General features: G+C 50.7%; 1 protein-coding gene across 2 annotated transcripts in view; it reads right to left on the reverse strand.

Annotated features, from left to right (window-relative positions):
* Positions 1-18,580: 18,580 nt before the first annotated feature.
* The window catches only part of HES1 (hes family bHLH transcription factor 1), a 59,933-nt gene continuing 54,139 nt past the window's right edge, over positions 18,581-24,374 (reverse strand). The window contains exons 1-4 of one of the 2 annotated variants that reach the window (XM_061566130.1): positions 22,829-23,418; positions 22,339-22,434; positions 21,686-21,773; positions 18,585-20,236 (exon numbers count right to left, since the gene is read on the reverse strand). In XM_061566130.1, the coding sequence (XP_061422114.1) occupies positions 19,527-20,236; positions 21,686-21,773; positions 22,339-22,434; positions 22,829-22,936 (1,002 nt within the window). In that variant the 5' untranslated portion in view covers positions 22,937-23,418 and the 3' untranslated portion in view covers positions 18,585-19,526. Of the gene's footprint in view, positions 20,237-21,685; positions 21,774-22,338; positions 22,435-22,828; positions 23,419-24,374 lie in introns of those variants that run through there. The other variant, XM_061566131.1, reaches the window with a different exon arrangement.

Consider the following 24,374-nt stretch of genomic DNA (forward strand, 5'->3'; position numbering starts at 1 on the left):
CGCGTGTGTCTGTGTGTGTGTGTGGTGCTGGACGTTAACGCTGTGGTGAGCAGTGCCACGGGGGGAAGGCCAATTTCGATTGGCCATTCCCCTCATAGCGTGTGTAGCCACCACAGCGGCCAAAGGAGGCTCTGGACGGGTACGAGGGGCTGGTAACCCCTCCACATTTAATTAATTACTACTAAACCACGAATAAAATATTCCACTAAGCTTGTGCCGGAGGTCTCGGGGGGACAGGCGTCTATGACGTCTCCTGGCCAAACCCCATTTGGCGGAGCCAGGAGATTGAATCCTTAGCCTCGGAGTTCCTCCAGAAACAGCAAAAGCCACTGCTCGTGGCCACGTCGAATGTTCAAACACTCACTGCGGAGGAGAGGCTGCCACTCCTCGGTCCGGAGCTGGACCGGTACTGCCTGGATCTCTGTGGTATTCAGGGGTCCGGTGGACCGGCTCAACCTCCTGCCACCATGAGGGGTGGACAGTCCTCTACTCGGGGCAGGAGACTGCCAAACAACAGGGAGTGGCTCTTCTTCTGAACAAAATAATGAAGCGGGCATGGGAGCGTGGCAGTGAGGTGTGGGAAGCTGCAAGCCCCAATCTACTTTGGGCTTGCCTTCCCATCAACCAGAGGCGTGGAGTGGTGGTCGTGGTTACTTATGCCCCACCGAAGATGAACATCAGTGGAGGGATGCAGGCAAGGCCGATGAGTCAGATGCCTTCTATGACCTCCTGTCACAGGTGCTAGCTAAAGTAGCCCCTCGGGACAGAGTCTAAACGCAGCCTTCACTCGGAGATTTGGAGAGCCGTGAGGCGCTGCAAGAATGGGTGGTGGCTGAAGAGATGGAATCTGCCTCAGTGGCCCGAGATCACGAATCACTCTTTAATTCCATCAAAAAATAAACTTGCAGCACAAAACCAATCACCACCACTAGAGGAAAAAACGGTTATCCAATCCCCGACCCCCAGGAACAGGTTTGCAGATTTGCTGAGCTTTTCTGTGAGGTATCCCTCAGCCTGGAAAACATGGGGCAAAGTGGGGATGACCCTGCTGAGGCTGCAGTGCCTCAAATATTGGAAGAAGTAGTCACTCCCTGTGAGTGGCTGGCTGAGGTGCCATCTGTTGAGGAAGTACTGAAAGTGATCCAGAGTCTGAGACCAGGACAGGTACCGGGCAGAGATGATCTCCCAAGCTAAATGCGGAGGGAGGGTAGCGTTTGTGCACAGACTGCCCTACATGACATCATAATAACAGTCTGGACCACTGGACAGGTTCTGCAGGATCGGAAGGATGCCCTGGTGATCTCCCTCTTTTTAAAAGGGGACTGCCCAAATTTGTAACAACTACAGGGGCATCTCACTCCTCAGAGTACCGGGAATGGTCCAGTATTGCATGAGGAGCTCACACATCCTTAAAAGATCTGAACAAAGTCCCATCCTTGAGCTCTTCCGGCAGGCAAGGCTACATTGGCTGGGTCAAGTAGCCCACATGCCAAGCCACCACATGCCTAAACGGCTTTGGTTTGGCCTGGATAGAGGGGGCTAAACTGACGCGGCACAAGGCTAAAAAAGAGATGGAGTGATGTGGTACAAGATGATGTGGAGCTGAGTAAACTTGCGAATGACTGGTACAGCGTTGTCAAGTTCGGCCTCTGTGGAGGACGATCATGAAGGACGCTACTGGGCAGTTTGAGGCAGTCGCCCTCCAGCAACAACGGAGGGCAGATGAGCGACGCTCACAACAACGAGCGGAGCGCCGGGTAGCTAAAGCACAGCAACTTGGCACCGTAGGGGGCACAGGTGGTGCATCGGCCAGTCATCTCAGTCAGTCGACCCATGGAACCTGGGTCTGCCCCGTGACCTCCTGCCAGCGGGCGTTCGACACTTCACGTGGCCTTAATATGCACATAACCTGGCACAAGCGCCGTGGTGACATCACCGCCACTTAGTGGCAAACGGCGGTCGTTGTTGCATGTGTGGGAAGCGGTGGTGTCACGGTTCACATGGCTGCTCGATTCCCACTCACGGCCAATATCGGTGACGATTATCTGAACAGGTCCTGGGCCTCCCCTAGGACGACTCGGCCTCAAATGACTACGTATTGCGGTGTATAAACTTCGCCACTAGACAGACAAAGGCGGCCGGGCGTGGTGCTGGCGACCCACCCCCTCGTGTGCCGTGCCGCCTTCATATGTGCTCGCCAAGAGCACTTGCCCCAGCGGTCTGTTGAAGGCTACACGGGGGATCTTTGGCTTTGTCTCCTCAGGTGAAGACAATTGGGCATTGAGACGGCCACATCACCCAAATACGTGGCGTGCTTAAAATAACAGGCGGGTCACTCAGAGCAAGTTGACTTGGTATTAAAAAGATGATGAGCTGCAGAAGTAAATGTGTCTTCAAAAAAAGATAAAAGATCCCCCGTGTAGCCTTAATAGTCTGCACGAGGAAAGTGCTGTTAGCGAGCACCTAATGAAGGGTGGAACCGCACACGAGGGGGTGGGGGAGGCCAGCACCACGCCCGGCCGCCTTTGTCTCCCTAGTTGCGATGTTTACAACACCGCATTTTCTAGGTTGACCTAGGGGAGGCCGAGGACTGGTTCAGATAATCACAACTGGTGTCGCTGGCGCGACAGAACACGTTTCAATTACATTATTTGCAAAAAGTAAATGTTGTTGTGGTTCCCCCACGATTTGACCAGTCTGAAATTGGGCGAGTCACACAATACGAACACGACATTATCCTGGGGTTGCGTTCCTTGGATCACCACGACTCGAGTTATCGTGCCCCTGTCACGGATGGACAGACAATACTGACGCTCAAACACCTTCAACCTCGGTTGCAAAGCGTTAAATATCACCTTTAATTACTCCAATATAGTGACGCATTGTAAGTTGTGTATGTGTGTGTTTATGCCGCGGTTAGCGCTGCGCTACGAAACCGGCGACCCGAGTTCGATTCCCGCTCACGACCAACGCCAGTGACGAGAATCTGAACCGGTCCTGGGCCTCCCCTACGTCGACTCAGCCTCAAATGAGTACCCAGTGCGATGTGTAAACATCGGCAATTGGGAGACAAAGGCGGCCGGGCGTAGTTGTTGGCCATCCAATCGCCTCGTGTGCCGTGCCGGCCTTCATGGGTGCTCGCTAACAGCACTTGCCCCAACAATCTGTTGAATGCTACACGGGGGATCTTTGTCTTTGTGTTGTTTTTGTCTATGCTCCCTTAGAAGCTGAGGTAGTGGTTGGTTTGGGCGTGAATGGGATTGGGAGGTGCGGGGAAGGTGATGGCTGATAGTCATGGAGGTGGTGGGGGGGGGGGGGCTTGATGGGTGATGTTGATGGGGGGCATTGATGGTGATGGGGGTAAATTTCGATTTAAAGCTTTCGTGACTGCAGGGATTCATCTTCTTGGTTCTTTCGGTAAAGTCACGTAGAAGGGAAGTAATAAAATAATAAAAATAAAACATAATAAAACAATTCTCACGACGTTTCGGCCACAACGCAAGCAGCCGTCCTCAGGTGAAAACCATACCTGATTTTCACCTGAGGACGGCTGCTTGCGTTGTGGCCGAAACGTCGTGAGCATTGTTTTATTATATTTTATTTTTATTATTTTATTACTTCCCTTTTACGTGACTTTACCGAACGAACCAAGAAGGTGATGGGGGTAGTTAATGGCAGGTGGGGCGAGGAGGGCTTGACTTGATGGGAGGGGGTGGGGTGTCATGTACACAGATATGAACGTTGACAAGGAGAGGTCATGGGCAAAGTTGACGTGCGGCGATTTTTGACCACGATGAAGACGATGATGGCGATGATGATGAGGTATTCATATTCTTAGGTTTTTTCGGTAAAAGTCACGTAGGTAAAAAATTAAAATTAATAAAATAAAAATAAAATAAAAATCACGACGTTTCGGAGGCAACACAAGCTTCCGTCTTCAGGTGGAACCCTCACAGCACGCTTGCCGTGTCGAGTAAATGTCGTGATTCTTATTTTATTTTTAGTTTACTTTTATTAATTTTAATTTTAACTTATTTTTTACCTACGTGACTTTACCGAAAAAACCTAAGAATATGAATAATTGCAGTCACGAAAGCTTCTTCAAATCTAGAATGACGGTGAGGGTTTCAGAGAGAATGCCGGCTGCGGCGGCGGCGGAGATTGAGTCCGGGCGGCTGAGACGCCTTGGACCGGGGGAGTGCGGCTCGGACCCCCCCCCTGCCCCCCCCGCCCGCAACCCCCGGGGGCTGGCGGCGCGCCGGGGATCAGTTCGTTCTCACGCCCTTGTGGGGCGTGCGCGATCCGTCACGGGGATTTGCTGACCGCAGGCACTGGCAGGAAGGACGGCCAAAACCCCAGGGGCAGTTGGTGGGGGGGGGGGTCGCCCTGTCCATACCCCCCCCCCACTACCCCCCCCCCACGACTCTCCCCTCCTCCCTCTGCTAGCCCCCCTCCCACCACTAAACTCCTCTTCCTACCCCCCCCCCACCACTGTCCAACTTTACTCTCCCAATGCAGACAACCTTCAACCTCCCCCTTCCTTTCCCTTTCCTCCCTCCCAGCGTCGGTGGGCGAGAGCTAAGTTGGGATTCGGGCGAGGCTTCCAAAGCCTACCCGGCCCTCGCTCCAAATAACAAAACAAACAACAATCACATTTGCCCTGCAACCTCCGTGACGAGTTCCTTTCGCTAAATCTCAAAGCGTGGCTTTGCGCGTGTGTCCCACCACCTCGTGCAGTGGGACCTGCGAGTCAGGTTTGGGTAAACTTGCAGATGATATTGGTCGCTAAAGTCTACCTACGTGTTTTAAACTGAACTTGCGTGTTCACCGAATTTTAGGAATGCCACAATCGAACAATTTTGTTGATGGATGTTTGCCATTCCGCGCATAACCTTGAGAACTAAACGTAGTACAAGGATGAGTAATGTGGCGTACAAAATAAATCTGAATATTTATTTATACTGGAGGAATCCGATGACCTGTAAAGTTATTATTCACAGATGTTCAGTAGGGGCGGATAAGAAAGTTACAACAACAAGCAGTATAAAATAATATTAGTAGTGCAAAATACAATAAAGTTAAACAAATCACCCAAACACGTACAAATACAATTCAACCATCTCCATCCTACCAGGCAAATGCCCACTGAGGTATTACCTTGATTTCAGAAGAGATCTGGCCACACATGACAGCTTGACAAAGTTTCGTGCGTTTTTAAAGCGTGGCCAAATTTGCAGAGTGGGCACAAATGTTACATCGGATAGCTGGTTGGCTTCAATTGCTCGCTGAAATCACCAATTGTCAGAAACCTGAGGTTAAAAAAACACGGTGATATTCATATAAGAACGTGTTACCCTTTCTGGCAAATAAAACAGTTGTGCTAAGATGTAAAAAAATAAAACTGAAACCTTTTGCAAGGAATCGTGTCTGCGTTAACCACATAGAGTTGTGGTGAACGTGCAAACGAAAAAAACATCCTCTGGTAGTATGTGATGCATTGTCTTTGAAACTGATTGGTCCACACCAGAGACAGCTTTCTTTAGAGCTTAGTCTCAAACAGTGTTAGACCAGAGGACGCCAAAAGGCGAACAGCACAAAGACAATACCACTATCAGGACATTGAGAGCTTAGGGTGAGCAGCTACATCATGGGACCTCCGTTGCCAGTATCAAAATATAAGAATAGGTTTTCCCCTTTCTGATATTCACCGCTCAGGAGAGTGGTGACCATTGGGTGGTGGGCCCACATGGCCCACAGGACAATTGGTGGTGGCATGGCCCTCACCCTACCCGAGCGTGGCACTGGCCTCAAAAGAGCAACTTTTTTTAAATGAATTATTTCATTTGCCTTAAAAAAAATATTTTAAAATCTAAGCCCTGATTTACACCCAATTCTCTAAATCAATGGAGCGAGACATCGGCATCACTTTTTTTTTTAAAGAACGGTGGTGGGAGTGTGGTAAGACAGGAAGGCAAAGGCCATAATAAGATGTTTAAGCACCCCCAGTGTAATTGAATGCTGTGGTTTTAAATGGCCAAAAACTCCTGAAGTAGAATCACCGCCCCCCCTGCCCCCCCCTGTCCCCCCCTGCCCCCCCAGCGTGCGCGAAGTGGCTCCCCCCACCTTGTCGAGACGCCGAAGTCGGCAGCCTGGCGGGGATTTTCCCACCCGTTGCCAACTCGCGCTCGGAAAAGTTGGCAAGCCCTACCTACCCCCCCCCCCCCGGCTTCCCTGTTGCTGACACCACCAAGTGGGGAAATTTTAATTGCTTGGTGATGATTTTCACCGCTGGGCCCTCACCACCCCCCCCCCCCCTCTCTCAGGGGGAGTTGTGGAGAGCGGGTATTATAGTTGCTCGTGACTTAGTTCACTGTGCTACGCGCTTATATTGTTATTATTATTGCCACTGTTATATATGTGTATTACGTGCAAGCGGATGATCTCTAAATGCATGTAATGTGTCATTTTTGTCGGAAGAACTCCTCCTACTCCGAGACCACTTCACCGATTCCAGTGAATGATGAGTCATTTTTAAGCAATGTGCTTTACGTGAAATGAGGTTTGCAATTGCGAAGCAAAATGTGACCTTGGACCCTCAAAAACGTGGCTAATTCGGCTTATTGGCCTTGGTCCTGCTAATCCAATGTACCACTTCCAATAGCCCAGCACGTGACCTGCAGTCCTGTTTCAAAACCATATAATCGATAAGTATGTGTGCTATGGGGGAGGGAGGTGGGGGCTGGTCTCGGGATAAGAAAGGGGGGGGGGGCGGTGGTCGGCGTAAATTGATGTAAAATTATAAAAAACCCATTATTATATTTTGGTACTGGCAAAGGAGGTCCCATGATGATGTTTCGTTGTAAACAGAAAATTGTTGGCGGAAAAGTCCCTCGAAGTGATTTTTATTACCGTTAAATCTCAACGGGCTTTCCACTTGTACATTTATTTATATTGTTCCATGATACCAAATAATTTTTTTACTATTTGCTGGCAACGGGGGACGGGGGGGGGCGCTTTGAATGTGCTGCTGGATATTCCCCGGCGTGCTCAATATTTGCGAAGTAGTTTGCACCGATGTTCGCCCGTAGTGTCGTTTGCAAACGGGATCCCAACAATAACAGAGTCGCCGCGAACAGCGTGGTGCAGTACAGCAAGTAGGCATGGCAGGCCTGTCTCTTTGGCAGCGGGATGAGAGCTGCGCACAGCGAATTCAAGGCTTTCATTTTTGTGCCCCCCCACCTGTTTGCTTGGGAAAAAAACCAAGACAAAGATCCGCCGCCCCCCCCCCTCTCCTCGTAGAATTAACAAACTGTTCGGGGGGGTCAAGTTCTGTTGCCGAGCGCCGAACGAAGGTCGGCACGGCACACGAGGCTGTGGGTGGCCAACACCCCAGTGACCATTGTAACAACGTCGCGACCAGGTACTCATTCGAGGCTGAGTCGATCTAAAGGGGAGGTTTAGACAATCGTCACTGGTGCTGATGCAGGCCGTGAGCGGGAATCGAACTCGGGTCGCCGGGTTCGTTAACCGTTGATATCGTTACTTGCAGGAATCGGCCGAATGTCCAAAGGTAGGCCTGGCCCAAAATCCTTCATGAAAACGGCGACGAAAATGCCTTTCGTAACACACTCGTGACCAAAAGTTGAGCCACGAAATGACAGCATTTTCGTTTTCTTGTTTAACAAGTCACATGTTTGGATAACGTCAAGGAGACTGCAGCCATCATCAGAGACGATGATCTCCTTCCTGTGGGGCTGGACAGTTGTGCACGCGCACGCGCGCGTGTGTGTTGCTCGATGCACAATGGGCTGCTACCCTGCATTCCGTAACACCTGGCTACAGAATTCCAAAGTGAAATTGGCAAGCTTTAAGCCTCAGGTGGTGGGAGTTGATATTGAACGTTGCTTGTTTTTAGGCCTAATTTTGTTGTTGTAAATGTTTGGAGCGGTGGTTCAGCGGTTAGCGCAAGGTTCTATTAACCTAGCTACCCAAGTTAAATTCGCAGCCACGGCTAGAATCGTGAGTGAATGATTTCAGAACCGGTCCTGGCCCGCCTCGGACTTATTTGCCGACCCAGCACCGACAAGAAATAGTGGAAGTATGGTAAAAAAAATTCACCATGACGGGGATGCCTTCATGCCAGCAGTGTGGAAAGTTATGACTTTACGTGATGCATTTTCTCATCAAAATCTATCGATCCCGATTGCAAAAGATGTGCAGTAATTTCGTGGCACTTTTATCGCATTTCATACATGTTTGTCACGATTAATGTCTACAAAAATTTAGACACGCATTTTATCACCACCCTCACAGTGCAAGTCACCAGCCTGTGTTGTAAAATCTCAGCATTAATGTGTTTGTTACAGTTTACCAGGAGCTGTCTGTGTGTGTGTGTGTTTCATAAACATATAGGGAGCGGTGGAGTGGCGGGTCCGCTTACTGCCCTACGAACCGGGCTGCGGGAGTTAAAGATTGGCCTCCCCTAGGTCGACTCGGCCTCAAATGAGAATATCGTGCAGTGTGTAAGCATCGCCACTGGGGAAAACGAACACGGCCGGGCGGGTGTGAAACTAGCCTCCGAAACCCCTCTCGTGTATCGTTCTGGCCTACATATGTGCTACTCGCAAACAGCACTTGTCCCAACAGTCTGTCAAAAGGCTATACGGGGTATCTTTGTCTTGCTTTGCTAAATATGTATTACTACTATTGCCGGAACGCCCATCAATTACTTGAAGCTAGAGTAATAATAGCTCCGCGTGCCTGCATTAACGCTCCGCTCATTTTTGGAAACATAACTCCATGCCCCCTTTGCCTGCCCTCCACCATCATCACTTCAACTTTCCCATCGCCATTCTCCCAGCCTCTCTCTCTAAGCTCTCAATTCCCTTCCCCCCACCCAGCCAGCTCTATCTCTCCTAGCGCTCCCCCCCCCGTTCCCAATCTCCTATGTCTCGTGGCATCTCCTCCAGCTAACGCAGGCTGGTGGCAGCCCATAATTATACGGGCAAGAAGCATGTGATCATAGCAGCAGCGACGCGCGGTCACACGCGCACGTGCGCGTCTGTCTCTTGACCGCTTTGGCTCGAAATATGTGAAGCCGCTGTTTGTGTGACTTACCCCGGGGAACAGACGAAATATCTCTCCCCCCACCACCACCCACCCCATTCACCCCACCCACCCCACCGCGTGTCTATCCACCAGCCCCCACCAGACCCGCTCGCCTCTTACTCGGTTATGGAAAATATTTGCGGGCGAAAGAGACGGTGCCACCCCGAGACGGGACGCGAGCGGGCGGTGCCGATCACGGATCGCGCGCGATATTAAACAAGCAGCGTTGCTAACCGGCTCAGCTCGTGCTGGTTGGGCAGTGCTCACGTTCGTGGCTCCACGGGGTGAAGGGCCTAAGTTCGATTCTCGACCTTGGGTGCCGTTTATTTGCGTGCAGTTTGTCGGATCTCCTGTTCGTGCACGGCTCTCCTACGGTTTTCTCCAATAGCTAAGACTTGTTTTTGTTATGCACGAATGTTGAACTTATTCTGCAGCGTACGTAGCCGACCGTGCTCATCGAATGACAACAAACTAAACGCAAAAAGCAGTTCTAAAGAAATGAGTTGTCAATCTAGAGTTAAAGGTGAATATCTCCAGCGGCTTCCTAATATCGGAGGGAAGAGCGTTCCATACTGCCGCACGAGTACATCTGAAAGCACGCGATGCAGTGGCCGTCTTTGTTTGATAGCTAGTTAGTCAAAAACGTCTGCGAGGGTGACCGGAGATCGCGTGATGATGGTTTATGCTTCTTGACGAGATCAGCGAGGTGTTGTCGTTCATATGTGGCAGGCACTGTGTGTGTAATGAGTGCGACCTTACAATGTGTGTTTGTTCGGCAACTGGATGTCGATGGACAAACGTGGTCGGAGTTTGCGGTACCCGTCACGATACTTGCCAGAGAACTAGAATTGACCAAACACCGCAATGTTGAACAATGACTTGTAAATTGCTCAATTGGAATTGTATTTAGGCCTTACTAAAAACCTTACAGAACCATTCTGGAAAATAGCATTGAGGATCAATGAGGCTTTCCTGGGTAAAGAAACGTTATTTAATTATATATAGATACATATATTTCAGGTCGGTATTATTGACGATTCAGTCTTGATTTGAAGCTTTCGTGACTGCAGGAATCCTTACTCTTTGGTTCTTTCGGTAAAGTCACGTAGGTAGAAAATAAATCACGACGTTTCGGGCGCAACACAAGCGTCCGTCATCAGGTGGGAAAGCATTGTCTGCTGCTGAGGCAGACTCAGCGCCCGAAACGTCGTGATTTATTGTATTTTATACCTACGTGACTTTACCGAAAGAACCAAAGAGTATTATTGACGATTGTGTTTTAATTAGTATGCCGTTACAAAAAAAACATTGATATTAAATACGTCCTAAGAATGTATTCGAATGCATGCATTTGGAACTCTGCTAAAATGAGAGAAATGTGATATAAAAAAGTTGCACGTGACAAATTCCACTAAAATAATGGACGGCACACACACTAATCCAATTCAGAAATACCACTGAAAATAACAAATAAATCACAGAGCGCACGCACACACACGCACGTGACCAGGGGCTGTTTGGCACGAACTCTCCCGGTTTGAAAACGGAGGATTGCCAGCTTCCCTTTAACTCGCTGCATACCACCTCAAACGGCACAACCAATCAAATGGCACAACCAACGGAGAGACATGCCCGAGTTGATGGGAAATTCGCAAAGTGACACAGATGAACGTGTTTTTTGTTGTTGTTGCTCCTATACATGTCCACACGATAAGCCACTTCTTTTAAGCTTTCATTTGTGGCCATGTCGCTTCTGAAAAGATCTAACGTAACTCGTTGGGCATTGGCTGGTTAAACACAATTTTAAAAAAGCTTAGTTTTAATTCATTGGTGACCAGGCTGAGATCATCGAAACTAGCCGCCCCTTGAAAACTTGCAAGACTCGCAGTTGTGCGGCTAAAGGCCGGTTTATAGAACCCAGCATCTCAGTGGCGCAAGTTCAGAGCTGTGATTTCGCTGCTGCTGACTCACTCACACATCATACACTGGGAGGGTCGTGCTGCCAGCTATGGCTGCAGGTTTTGTCTTGCGTGTTGTGTATATCGTTTATTGTTACATTTTAAATCACATTTCCTATGATTACTGTTGTTACATTGTTTTATAGCTTTAATTTGGTGATTCGAAAACATATGGTTAATCTAAATTGTCTTATTGTTGTTGTTGTTGGCTTGCACCACATTGTGATTTTTGCACACGACGTTTTAATACGTTTTTTTAAATTATTTGATGGTTTATTCCAGGATGTTTCTGTTGTGCGTCGTCGCTTTGGGATGTTCTGTGTTCATATTTTGTTTGTTGCGTTTGCACCCGACTTAAGAGCCACATGGCTCACAGGGCTATACCTAATAAATGAAACTTGAAACTTGAAATCCTCTTGAGCCACCCCAGCCACCTCGCGTCTCCATCTCATTGCGCTGTTCGACAACAAACAGAAAGAACAAAAAACCCGGTCGGGAGCGGCTCGTGCTGTTGCACAAACAGCAAAAAGGAACCCGGTCCCCTTTCAGCCGCACCGCGGTTTGCACGGCCAATTCTCCGACAAAACAAACCCGAGATTTTGCGAAGAGGCGCGCGAAGTGGCGGGTAAAAACATATCACGTGGAGTGGAGGGGGGGGGGGGGTAGATCGGTGGTGGTGGTGGTGATGATGTTGGGAGGGAGTGGATAAGCGGGGGTAGGAGCGGGGAGGGGTGTGTGTGCGACGTGCAAACATCAGCCGTGGTGAGACGAAGACGGCCGGGCGTGGTTCTTGTAACGTCACCACCACTTGCTCCCAACATACTGTGTGTGCTTGTGCGGGGGGTCTTTGTGTGAGATGGGCGAAGTGCGGTGGGGCCCCGTGTGCTGTGAACCCGGCGAATATCTCTCTTCTGGTCCTTACTGACGTAAGACTCGGCTTTTACACGCCGTAGCTGGTATGCAGCGTCTAAAGAAGAAGTAGAAAAAACCAAATCATCACCACCGCGGAGACAAAGGTGACCAACCGGACGTGGTGGTTGCGCACACTACTCCCATTCACTCGTCTCGCGCCGTTCCGGGTGCTCGCTAACAAACAGCACTTGCCCCCCACCCCCACCGCCCACCAACAGCCCCCCCTGTAGGCTATACAGGGGGTCTTTATCTTTGTATGGACCGTGTGGGTGGATGGGTGAAACGCACGCGCCCGGCGCGCGCGCGTCCACGCGCACCCACGCGCCCGCGCGCGTGCTTCCACGGGAGCGAGGAGAGGGCGAGAGAGAGGGAGGGAGGGAGGAGGGGGCTAGGTTAGGGTTGGATGGCTGCCTAAAGAGAGAGAGGGAGGGAGGGAGGACAGGGGTGCGGCTGGTTATAGCGCACCCCTGCCATCCCAACACGGTGGCGAGTTGTTAACTACCTCGCCCGGTGTGCAGGAGGTCGTGGGTTCAATCCCGACCCTCACGCCTGCTGTGTATTTGGAGTTTGCGTGTTCGCTCTCCCTCGTGATCGCGTGGATTTTTCTCCTCCACGTTTATAAACCTGCGTTTAGAGTATTTGGCTGCTTCAAATGTCCACATTGTAAGCCACTTTGGTGAGCTACCATTTTTTGGCCAGGTCATTTATGAAAAAAAATACGATACATAGCTCAGTCGGACCAACCTCGTTCAAGAAAAATTGTTTCATCTTCTAGGTTCTTTCGGTAAAGTCACGTAGAAGGGAAATAATAAAATAATAAAAATATAACATAATAAAATACAATTCTCACGACGTTTCGGCCACAACGCAAGCAGCCGTCCTCAGGTGAAGAACATGTCTGTTGGAAAGACAGCGTCTGAAAAAAAAATTGTTTCGTTTCATATCTACGTTTTATATAGGCACAAATGACCCCCCCCCTAACTGCACCGTATAGCCTACATGAGCCTTTGCGGCAAGTGCTGTCAGCGAGCACCTATTGAAGGCATGTACGGCACACGAGAGGGTGGGTGGCCAACACCAAGTCCGGTTTGCCCTATTTTTCCCGAGTGCTGATGATGATAATCGTCACTGTTGTTGTCTGTGATCGGGAATCGAATTGGTGTGGCCGGTTAAGTCGCTTAGTGCGCTAACAACTGCGCTATATTTACTACGTAATTGTACACATATAGTCATTGCGTCAATCCACTGCTGGATGAGCCCCCCACCCGGTCCCAGCCTAACGCTCTGCTGATTTTGGGGGTTGCTTCTGTTACTTCACCACGCTGATGAACACTTATCTGCATTCTAATAATTTATTGGTGGCAAAGAATTACATAACGTGCGGTTGTTATACAGTTATGTTTTATAATCAACACACACTGTGTGTATTGGATACACTTACAACTTACGTTAACAAAATTACGTAATATGTACACTTCATTACACCATCCCTATCATAATCGGTCACGATCAATTCACTGCTGAAATGGGGGCCTTTTCGAATTACCGATCCTCTGCGACGATCTTGCACACACACCGCCGATGGCATCGCTCCATCTGCCTGGCGATCGTCCTGTCCGACGCGTTCCATCCCCTGGCTGCCCAGGCACACTTTTCTTAACAGGGCCAATGCCCGAAACGTCGCCTATCATATATGCATGTGTGTTTTTTTCTTTCTTTCTTTCAGGCATCGTTGTCGACGAGTGCGATTTTTGCGATGTTAATTGTTGCTTGTGCCACCCACGTGCCAACTCAGCGTCGCCAAACGGTGAGAACGATGCCTTCGAAATACGTATGCTCTCTTGATCCGTGTGCAATTTCCCATCGTTATCTCACTCAGTGTAACGCCGAGCATGCTTGGCACGCTTTTGAGCACGCGTTCCCTTTTTAAATCCTTTATATTAAGTTCACTTGCTTGCTTGCTTGCGCGCTTACGACCGTGCAAATCTTTCGGTCGTTTTTTAACCCACTTCCCGTGATCCAATCGAGCTGGCATTTTGCACACAGACTCGTTGTGCGTGACAATTAAATTTCGTGAAATTTTTTTTCAACATTTTTACACTTTATATAAAAAAATTCTTATATATTTAATTACCAATTACTTAATGGTGGCAGGCAATCATCTGACCCATAGGTGGCAGCCATCTCAAGCCAGAGGACGAGAGGACTCTAGCCACCACGCATATAAAGGATTTATAGTGAAAAACTTTGTTTTTACGGGTTAATTTTTCTCCGTCGATGACCACGTTTCCCGCTACGTCTGTCACAGCAGGGAGTACGTGCGGAGCGATCCCAACGCTATCCTTGTTTGGCACCTCGGCATGTACAGGTTTTTTTCCCCTCTCTTTATGCGGTGGATGCGTTAAAAATAAATCAAATGAGCGCACAAAGGGAAAACCACATGAGTAGCGCATGCAGCACACACACACGTGCAATGTTGACGTCTGCCCGCATATCCGCATATGAAATAAGTTGACACACACCGAACCCGCATAAAGCGAGGGGAAACCTGTAATGGATATTTATCATCAAGTTCAGACTTCAACGGCCCTCGAACCTGCTCCCCATGCATCATCTAGTGTATTTCCTAAGCTATTTAAACTTTAAAACTATGTTACCAGGTAAGGTCCACTGAGCTTTTTGCCTCTTTTTTTTAACAGCGACCTGACTATCACAAATGATAGCTCAACGAAGTGGGCTTATCACGTGGACATTTGTAGCAGCCAAATACTCTAAACGCGTGATGTTGATTTTCAATGTGGAGGGAAAAACCCCGTAATGACCCGGAGAAAAATCCACGCGGCCACGGTGAGAGAGACACGCAGACTCCAATTAGACAGGCGTCAGGGTCAGGATTGAACCCACGACCTCACGCATACCAGGCGAGGTTATTAACATTACACCACCACGGCCTCCCCCCCATCATCGTGCTCCCGGTCCGCGTTCAATGGCTGTTCGCGATCAGGGTACACCTATGCAGTACATGGTTGTGCAATGTTATACGGGGCATGTATACACACACCCGCATTATATACATGTCGTGGGGTTTAAAAGTCTCTGGGCTGTAAAGGGGGTTGACATGGTTAGACGATAATGGTAACAGCCTTGTTGACGCTTCTGTGGTCTATTTTTTGAACCACTTTACCAACTCCTGCCAGACTTTCGGTCGCGCGCGTGTGAGCCGACGTTTGCGCTCAGCCGCCCACCAGAGTTCGATTCCAGCTCAGGGCCGACACGGGTGACCGATAATATCTGAACCAGTCCTGGGTCCACCCCTACCTAGGTCGACTCGGTTCTCCAAATGAGCGGCTGGTTGCTGCGTGTGCACATGGGCACTGGGGAGACAAAGGCGGCCGGGAGAGCGTGGTGTTGGCCACAACCTTAATCGGTGCTACTCGATCAACAGCACTTGCTGTTACAGGCTATGCGCGGAAACTGTTGTCTGTTTATCTTGTGTGCTCGCCGTAGCTGCAACGTTTATATATTTTTTTGCACGTGCGATTTCCACCGGTTATAATTATTAATGATAGCACGGGATAGACGACGACGCCAGATGTGTTTCATAGAAAGTATCGCGCGCACGCCACCCGCACGACGCAGCTGTCGACGTTTGCGCGTGATGCGTGCTATTCGACCTGCGGCTATTATAATATCCACGCGGGTTCGTATGCAAAGTGGCGGCGAGGCATTCGTGCTCTCCTCGGGCTACTACGCCGCGGCGTGACGAGCTCACCTGTATTTTGTGTGTGTGTGTGCTGTTTTATTGAGTAATTAGAATTTAGTTGAAAGACCAATGGTATTGTTCTGAAATGCACGAAGCTAATTATGCACCAGCTAACAAGACCGCTGTCTAGGTTCAAGGCCCATTGCCCGAAACGTTATTATATATTTTTAAGGGTCATAACGTCATTGACAGATACTGAGGTGGGTTTTTTTGTTGTTGTTGAAGTCGTCAAATGCGTTTGTGCACCACGGCCCACACGCAGAGCCACCTTTATCGTGCCGCTCATAGACCTCGCCGATGCTAACTCGGGCCCTGCACATCGCCTGTTGTCCCGCACGTTGTCCGACGTTTCGCTGCAAGTGCTGGCGAGCTTCTTTCCGAGGAAGCGGGGAGGAATAAAATACAACAAAAGAACACTTTGATCGCGCTCTGTCGATCCCACCGCTGCGTGAAAACCTCAAAGCCGCCTCCAATCAACCACGAGGGTGGGCGCGGGCTGGTTTTTTTTATCATACTTCACCACGATAATCACTGCGTTGAGTCACCCATCCAAGCCGCCTCTGTCTGCTGCTCTATCTCTTAGGCACGCACTTTAATCACCGTGTGATTCACCAATCCCGCTCCCCCCTCCCACAGCCAGCGGCGTGAAGCAATGACGTCGACGGTTATAGCCCGAGTCAAGTGCTTTTATGGGCCCGTGGGTTCTGTGTTTGAGGGCGCGTCCCACGTTGGCGCTCTCAGACAGCCAAAAGCCCGCCAGGCAGCTGGCTAGATTTACATACGCGCGTGTGCGTGCGCGTGCGTGCGCGTGCGTGTGAGTGGGTGTGGGGAGCGGTGGCGCAGTGGTTAGCGCGCTGCGCGACAGAACCCGTCCGGACCCCGAGTTCGAATCCTCTTCGCGGCCATCAACAACCCAGTGACGATTATCTGAACCGGTCCTGGGACACCCCCCCCCCCTCTCTCGCTCCCCTAGGTCGACTCGGCCTCAAATTCGTCACGGTACTTGGTGTGTTAGCCACGCAGCCGCTCGTGCGCCCGTGCCGGCCTTTATGGGTGCAACTCACTAACAAAAACCTCGTCCCGACAATATGTCAAAGGATATATGGGGTATCTTTGTTTTCTTCTGTTTGTGTGTGTGTGTTGGGTCCGCGTGCTAGGCACCGCGCTCGAACACACGCGTTGCGACCTTAATAGGTGCTCGCTAACACCAGTTGCCCCAAGCAGCGAGGCGCGCGCGGTAGGGGGCTGACGGTGGTATCTTTGTTTTCTCGGTGTGGGGGGCGGGGGGAGAAGTGGCGGGGGGAGTTAGAGACAATAAAAGAAAAATAATCCTACCGTTCGCTAAAGAAAGCGTTTAGTCCTAAACAAAAGAGAGGTGGGGTTTTTTTATACGTATTTATTTGAGCGAACTATTCGCGTGTGCCTGAGTGTGTGGCTTGCCGTACGATTCGCGCACAGGTGTGCCCGTGTTCTTCCTGGACTGATTTTCACGCATCGAGCAAAACCTCTTGCGGCAGACACAGCAGCAGCAGCAGGAGGGGGATACAGGCGCAGCCCTGCAATTTCTCGCTCACCCCACTGCTGGCGGAAAGGCCTCCCCTCGCGGGGGCTCTAGACTGTAGAGAAACACCTCCCTAGGGGTGGAGGGTACTTGGCCTACTCTTCCACGCTGGCCAGGCGTCCTTGGATAGAGGGTCGGGGTTGGTAACCCACACTATACCTCAACGCACGCGACACCCCGAACATGTGGTGTTGGTTATGCTCGGTTATACCCGCTGGGTAAAAATAAAAAGGAAGAGGTGGTGGTGGTGGCGGTGGGATTTCTCAATAAACTTTGACAAGTAGTTTTCACTGCCACGTACCGGGGAATCGAACCGGCGACTTCTGGATTACCTTGGTCCCACTTGTTCTAACCATCACGAAACGCAGCATCTCTCCCAAGCAAGTGCACCGCGGCATTCATAGTGAAGCCCGCCCCGATGGTCGAGGTCGACAAGAACGAGAGACTCGTCCAGGGCTTGCTTTGCTTCCTTTTGTTTGAGCAAATGTTGCTGGGTTAACGCAAGTCGGCAGGGGAGAGAAGCCTTGGATGGACTATGGACTAAAAGCATAATGTGGAGATTTGAAGTTAGAGATCATCGGCCATGATCAATCCACTACTGGATGAATTCCTCTCAAAGAAATGGGAGGGTGATAGTTGATTTTATTACCAGGAATGTCTCGGCAGCGCTGATTGAAGAACTGTATTACGCAAACGTTCACAGGTGATGCACCGATGATGCATACCGTGTAACTTATCCTGCTGTGAGTGACATTAGAAGAAGATGCGAGGCGCAACAAGTCTAGTCGTGTTAGATTGGTGGCGCAGTGGTTAGCATGGTGCACTGAGCCCTAAAGTGGGAGGAAGTAAGATTTCCCAACATCTGAATCGATCCCGGGGAGCCCTCTGTCAATTCCACTGCTTGTTAACGAGCTCTCCAATCCGCGCCGGCCGTGGTGGTGTTGGTTCGATTCACCATACTTCACTAAATTGACGAAGCGAATGACTATTTTCGTGATTTTAGAATGTGTGGTCTTGCCGCGTGTCTCGATGTTACGTTCAAAAGTCGCCTGCAGGTGGCGCATTTGAATACTAAGACGAGCGAAAAAGGTGTACCGCAGTTTTTTTTTGAGAAGAATTGAAACTGTCATCAACGGCACCATGCATAATCAGCCATGATCAGTCAACTGCTGGATTAAGCGTCCGTCCAATCCACCCACCACCGGCACTTCTTGCGATCCAGCGATGAAAGAATAATAGTGCACACTGCTATCGTGGTGGTTACTGATATATATTTTTCTTCTTTTGGTGTGACTCAACACATTATGATGGTAAACTCAACACATTATAATGGTAAATTGCACCACATCCCGGGATTATCCCGGTACGGGTGTTCAGTAGGAAAAACTCGACCCGAGCACGCGTTTTTGTTGTTGTATAAACGGTAAAGTGCATGACATGTTTATTATTTTGTACATTTAAAAAAACGTCTCTTTTTTTTGGAAGATCCATTTTTTGTCTTTGGTATGCACTGCACAACATACTCTTTTTTTCTCTCAATACAATCATGTACGTTTTTTCGCACTAGTTTAAGGCGTACAGCATTGTGCGTTTTATGTATATATACATATATACAGGGCACACGTTTTTTTAATCTCTCTCTACATTACAGTACAAAATATCTCTCGCAGCTTCGCGTTGCATTCGTTTGTACACACGTGTATAGGCAATGTGGTTTTTTTGCTCTTCAGACGGCACACAAAACGTACGACCTCTAAAAGCGGCGGAGGCACTTATTTGACCACTAACGTTTGGACGACGAACAGTGAGGGCACAAGTGCTCCAGGGTGAGCTCTGTGCGTCTCATTTTTAAATCGCCTCTCGTGAAGATGACCCAATATCGACTCCAAATTCAACATGAAGTCTCATTGCTACTCGGGATTTTTTTTTAGCCTAAAGAAAGCAAAAAATAACCGGTCAAAATTTATCCAAAGGTTTCAAGCTGAATCTTGCTAATTTAAAAACCAGCGCTAAAAGTTTTTGGAGCGTAACGTCAACGCCGCTAATTAAATGCGTCGGGCACCCGCGACCGTTGGAGAGCGTTCGGCAATTCATGCGTACGCACGAATTTTCTTTCCGTGTTTCATATTTTTCCTTTTAAAATGTATCTTTATATATATATAAAAACAAAGCTTTACAAAAGTCCACGGTAGAATGCTGACATCGCGTCGCGGGGGGCTAATTGTCACCAAGGCCTCCATACAGAGTCTGCGCCCATCAGAGCATTGATGGGGATGGCCGACGCCGTCATGGGGCAGCCGGAGGGGTAGGGGTGGTGCCGGAGCCCCTTTCCGGGGCTGCCCGGGTGGCCAGGAGACCCCGCGCTGGAGCCGGGCGCGTACATGGGGATGAGGTGAGGGTTCGGGATGAGGAAGGCGATCTGTCCGTCGGGTCCCGGCACCAAGTGGAACCCTCCGTACACCTTGCCCGCCCCCACGTTCGAGGCCGGTCCCGCGGCGGTCTGAGACAGCAACACGTCGGCTAACGCCGGCGGGCTGCCCTTGCAAGCGGGACCTCCTCCTCCGGGTAGAGCCACACCACCAGTGCCGCCGCCGCCGCCACCAGCAGCAGCAGCAGCACCGGCACCACCACTGCTCGCGTTGGAAGCCACAGGGACCTGTCCACCCGGTGCGCCGGTTGGAATCGCCTGGGCGTAGTGCGACGGTGGCGGCGGTGGCGGCATCATGCCGGCGGGTCCGTGGTGGTGTCCTTGCGGGTAGCCGCCACTCATGGTGGAGATCTGGGCCATGCAGTTGGCCAGGTGGCTTAGCAGACGGGTGCGCACCTCCGCGTTGACGCCCTCGCACGTGGACAGGAACCGCGTCACCTCGGTCATGCATTCGTTGAAGCCGGCCCTGTACTTGCCCAGGACGCTGGGGTCCGTGTTGAGGGCGGCTGTATAGAGACGGACAAGACAAAAGCACAAATCGATTAGACATCGACGTCAACTCCGTGTACAGGCACGGGGCGCATTGATTGGTTGCAATCGGGGGATCGTGAAAGAGCAGCGGCTAGAGGAGGCATTCATCCAGCGGTGGATTGACCAGGGCTGGAGATGATTACAATGATGGGACATTTTTTTTTTATGAGCAGGAATCCGCGTTGTGGCACACTGTAAAACGAACCACGGGTGATCTGTGTTATATAATCCCAACAACGGCTAACATCAGTGGTGAGCGATGTCTCAACCGCTCCCAGAACTCCACTCCAAGAACCAGCATGTCAAGTATGGTCAATCAACCCCCACTTCCAGAGTAGGGCGTGGGGCGTGGGGCGTCATCCAGCAGGGGATTGACACAAGGGGCTATAATTTATACACAGGATTCGCTAGGGAAATTTTTGCTCACGGCCTGATTCATTTATCAAGCTCGTCTGGCAAGCCTCCTTCAGGGAGGGGTTTCCCTTTTTTTTGTGCAAAGAAAAAAAGAAAGAAAAAAAGCGCTAAACCCAAAATAACGCATCCTGTCACATTTAATAGACTTCGGGACATGTTGCCCCATAAACAAAGTCCCTCTGGACAAAACTTGGCATCTATACAACTGCAATAGGGAACTTTGCCGCCTGCGTCCCTAACCACCCACCCACCCACTCAGACCAAGGTGCACGTATTACTTGGCAAATGAATTAATACTCTTGCTGCAATATAACAACTGGTTGCTCATGGTCGATGCACCTGCTGTCGGTAATGGGTGATGTGGCGGGGGGGGGGGGTTTGACCATACTTCACCACGGGTTTGTCAATGGGCGTTGGTGCTGATGTTTCAACACCGCTACAGGGACTCGTATTTTAAGGCTGAATCAACCTAGGGGAGGCCCAGGGATCGGCTCAGATATTGGCCACTGATTTTGGTCGTCGGGTTCCTAACCCAGTGTGCTAACCACTGCGCCACCACTCCAATCAACACACACACACTGAACGTTCTACCAAACAATACAACGTTATAGATAACTTCGCTTTAAAATCGTAGGATTTTCCCAAAAATGTATCATATTTTCCAATGTTAAGTTATTGACTCGGATCAAAACTGGACATTAGTCACACAGCAACGACCGCGTTTTTTTCAGTTTGGCCACTGGTCCGTATCTTCCTATATAACAAATACATGGCGCGTTTTGTCAAGAAAATCGCCCACTGGGGAGACAAAGGCGGCCAGGCGTGGTGCTGGGCCATCTCCAATCCTTGCCCCCCCCCCTCCCGTCCTGTGCTGTGTTGGCCTTCACAGGTGCTCGCTATAACAGCACCTCGGCCCAGCAGCAGCAGCATCAGTCTGTTAAGGCTGTGAGCGTTGCGCTTCTCTGCCCAGGCCCGTGTGATGTGGTCGTGGCGAGGTGGTCGCAGCTCACCTGTCATTTGAACGCGCTGCAGATTTCTTAGGTGTTTGACCGTCATCTCCAGGATGTCCGCCTTCTCCAACTTGGAGTGGCGAGAACTCTGTAACAATCCAAACCACGGACGAAATAAAAGTTAGCAAAAAAACAACAACCTATAGCGCTTGGGCATGTGCATACTTAACACAATAATGAATAATAACCAATGGATCATAATAATGATTTACGGCTCGGCTGTATGAAGAAAGCCTCTAATGCCACTTTTTTGGAGGGGCGTCGTGGGAGTTTGTTTTGACCAGGACGTGTCCAGACATCATTCGCCACTGATGTTAGCCGGAGGCCGGGAATCGAACTCGTGTCGTTTTCGCCAGATTTGTAACCACTGCTATGCCCAGGCCGCACGTAATCGCCGTACAGTGGCAGACCCACGGTCGCAAGTTTAATATTCAACAGCGGTTGTCGCTGGAGTCGAACCCTAAATTGAACGACTCCGTCTCTGCTTCATAATATCACGTTGAGTGCGGTTTAAAAAAAAAAACAGTTTTTACTTAAATCTAACCATACCGAGCCGTTACTTGTGCGCAATGTAAAGCAACGTAACGCTTGCGTGACCACGATTTATAAATATAATGTCGTATGAGCAGGGGAATACGATAGGTATCACTTACGTCTTTTTTTAAGGCGTCCAGTATGAGCGTCTTCAGGTGACCCAGGCTCTCGTTGATTCGAGCTCTCCTCCTCTTCTCCATGATCGGCTTGGACGACTGGAAAACGGGAGGAGCAAACAGACCGCAGTTTGGTTAACTCCATGAAGTGTACCGCATGTTGAACTTCTTCTGTTCGCACCGTACATCGGAGGTTGCGGAGGTAGGAGAACAAACTGAAGGGAAAAAGCAGTTCTAAAGAATTGCATTTTTCATTCGAGATTTTGAAAGTACATAGCTACGGAGGGGCGTCCTAATATCGGAAGGAAGAGTGTTCCAGACGGCATGATGACGATAATAGTTATTTGTTTACACAAAAGTTTCAATGGGTGCATTGTTTTCCCACTCGTTTTAAAACGAACTTTTTAATAATACACCGCGTGCCCCATTTGCACGGTTTTGTGGTTGTGGACAATCGACAGCGGTGGACATTCCAAGGTGGTGGACCACTCACTTTTCGGTGCTCACTCGCCGTCTTCGACTTCTCTGGGATGGAGTTGCAGGCGGTCACGGCGGCCACAGGCGACACGGACACCTTCTCCATCATCGTGTCAGCCGGCATCTCTGCTTGCTGCTGCTGCTGCTCTTGTATGTTTTAATAAACAAAATGTATGAACCTTCCTGGACGTTTGCGTTGAGTGCAGTTTGGCTGTATGTGTCGCTGAATGAATTTTATCCACGACTACAAGTATGGTAAAGATGATGATGGTGGTGGAGGCGATGATGATGATGACGATCAAATGCACCAAAAACACAATTTGACGCCAAAATCTCGACGACCAAGAAGAGAGAGTGCGCCGTTGACGTCTGACGGTGCCTCTTCCCCGTGGCCGGACCGTCCGTCACCCCGAGTCGGGTCTCTGTAGACTCTCGTGCCCAGGTCGTGCGCCGCGGACGCACGCACGCGCGCGCGTGTGGCGGTGGAGGAGGCGGTGCGGGCGGGCAGGCAGACGCGCACGCGCGCGCGTGTTCGTGTGTTTGGAGAAGCAAAAAAATGGGTGGAAAGAGGGGTGGGCGGTGGAGGGGGGGGGGTTGTGTCTCTGGCTCGTGTCGGCGCAAAGGGGTGCACGGGGAACTCCGCGCTTTTATAGGGAGGTCGGGGGTGGGGGGGGCGGGGCGGGCTTGGGTGTGTGGGGGGGGTGGCGGCGTAGCGTGCCCCTGCTCGGCGCGTGTGAAACCCTTCACGGATTCTTTCCCACACTCGCGGGCCAATCACGGGCCAGTGTGCACAACACAGGCGCGTGGGGGGGGGGGAGTGTGGGTGTGGGGGAGGGTAATGTGCGGCTTGCCCCGAGTGTTGGGGAGACGCGCGCGCGTGCGCGTGTGTCGAGAGACCGAGGGAGAGAGTGCGGCAAGCGGGGGGGGGGGGGTAGAAGCTAGGCTGGTTGGCGTGTGGGGGGGGGCGGCTCGGGTGACTGGCTGGTCGAAGCATGTATGCGTGGGGCTGTGCGGTCAGAGGAAGGTGGTGGTGGTGGAGGATGGAGAGGTGGGGCGGAGGGGTTAGAGGAATACGGTGGTGGGGGATTTTGGAGAGTGGCGGCGAGAGGAGGAGGGAGAGGGGGGTGTCTCGACGGAGCGTTTTTTTCCTCTCTCTCTTTCTCTCGCTCCCCATTGGCTGAGCGCCTGCTCTCCGCCTCGCTGCTATTGGCCACTGCTCACTGAGCTGTCAATCACGGCGCACGAGGGGGATGCCGGCTCCGGGAAATAAATCGCGCGCGTCTCCACCCCCCCCCCCTCGCGCGCGCGCACATCCCCCCCTCCCCCCACCCCCCACCTCCACCACCCCCCCGTGACTCTTGACATCTGTCGGCGCGGCTAGATGGGTCGTGTCGGGCAGAATTTTTTTTTATCGAAGTGGAGGATGGTGGTGGTGGGTGGGGTGGGGTGGGGGTGAGGTGGGGCGAGGTAGCCGGGGGACTGGGTGGGAAGGAGCCGGAGCGTGGGGGGGTGAATGAGGGTTCGGGGGAAGGTGACTGCTGATGCTTGTAGAGGAGGAGGAG

Source organism: Lethenteron reissneri, chromosome 36 (assembly GCF_015708825.2).
Source record: "Lethenteron reissneri isolate LAM-NWPU_2019-01 chromosome 36, ASM1570882v1, whole genome shotgun sequence".
NCBI classification, from domain to species: Eukaryota; Metazoa; Chordata; class Hyperoartia; order Petromyzontiformes; family Petromyzontidae; genus Lethenteron; species Lethenteron reissneri.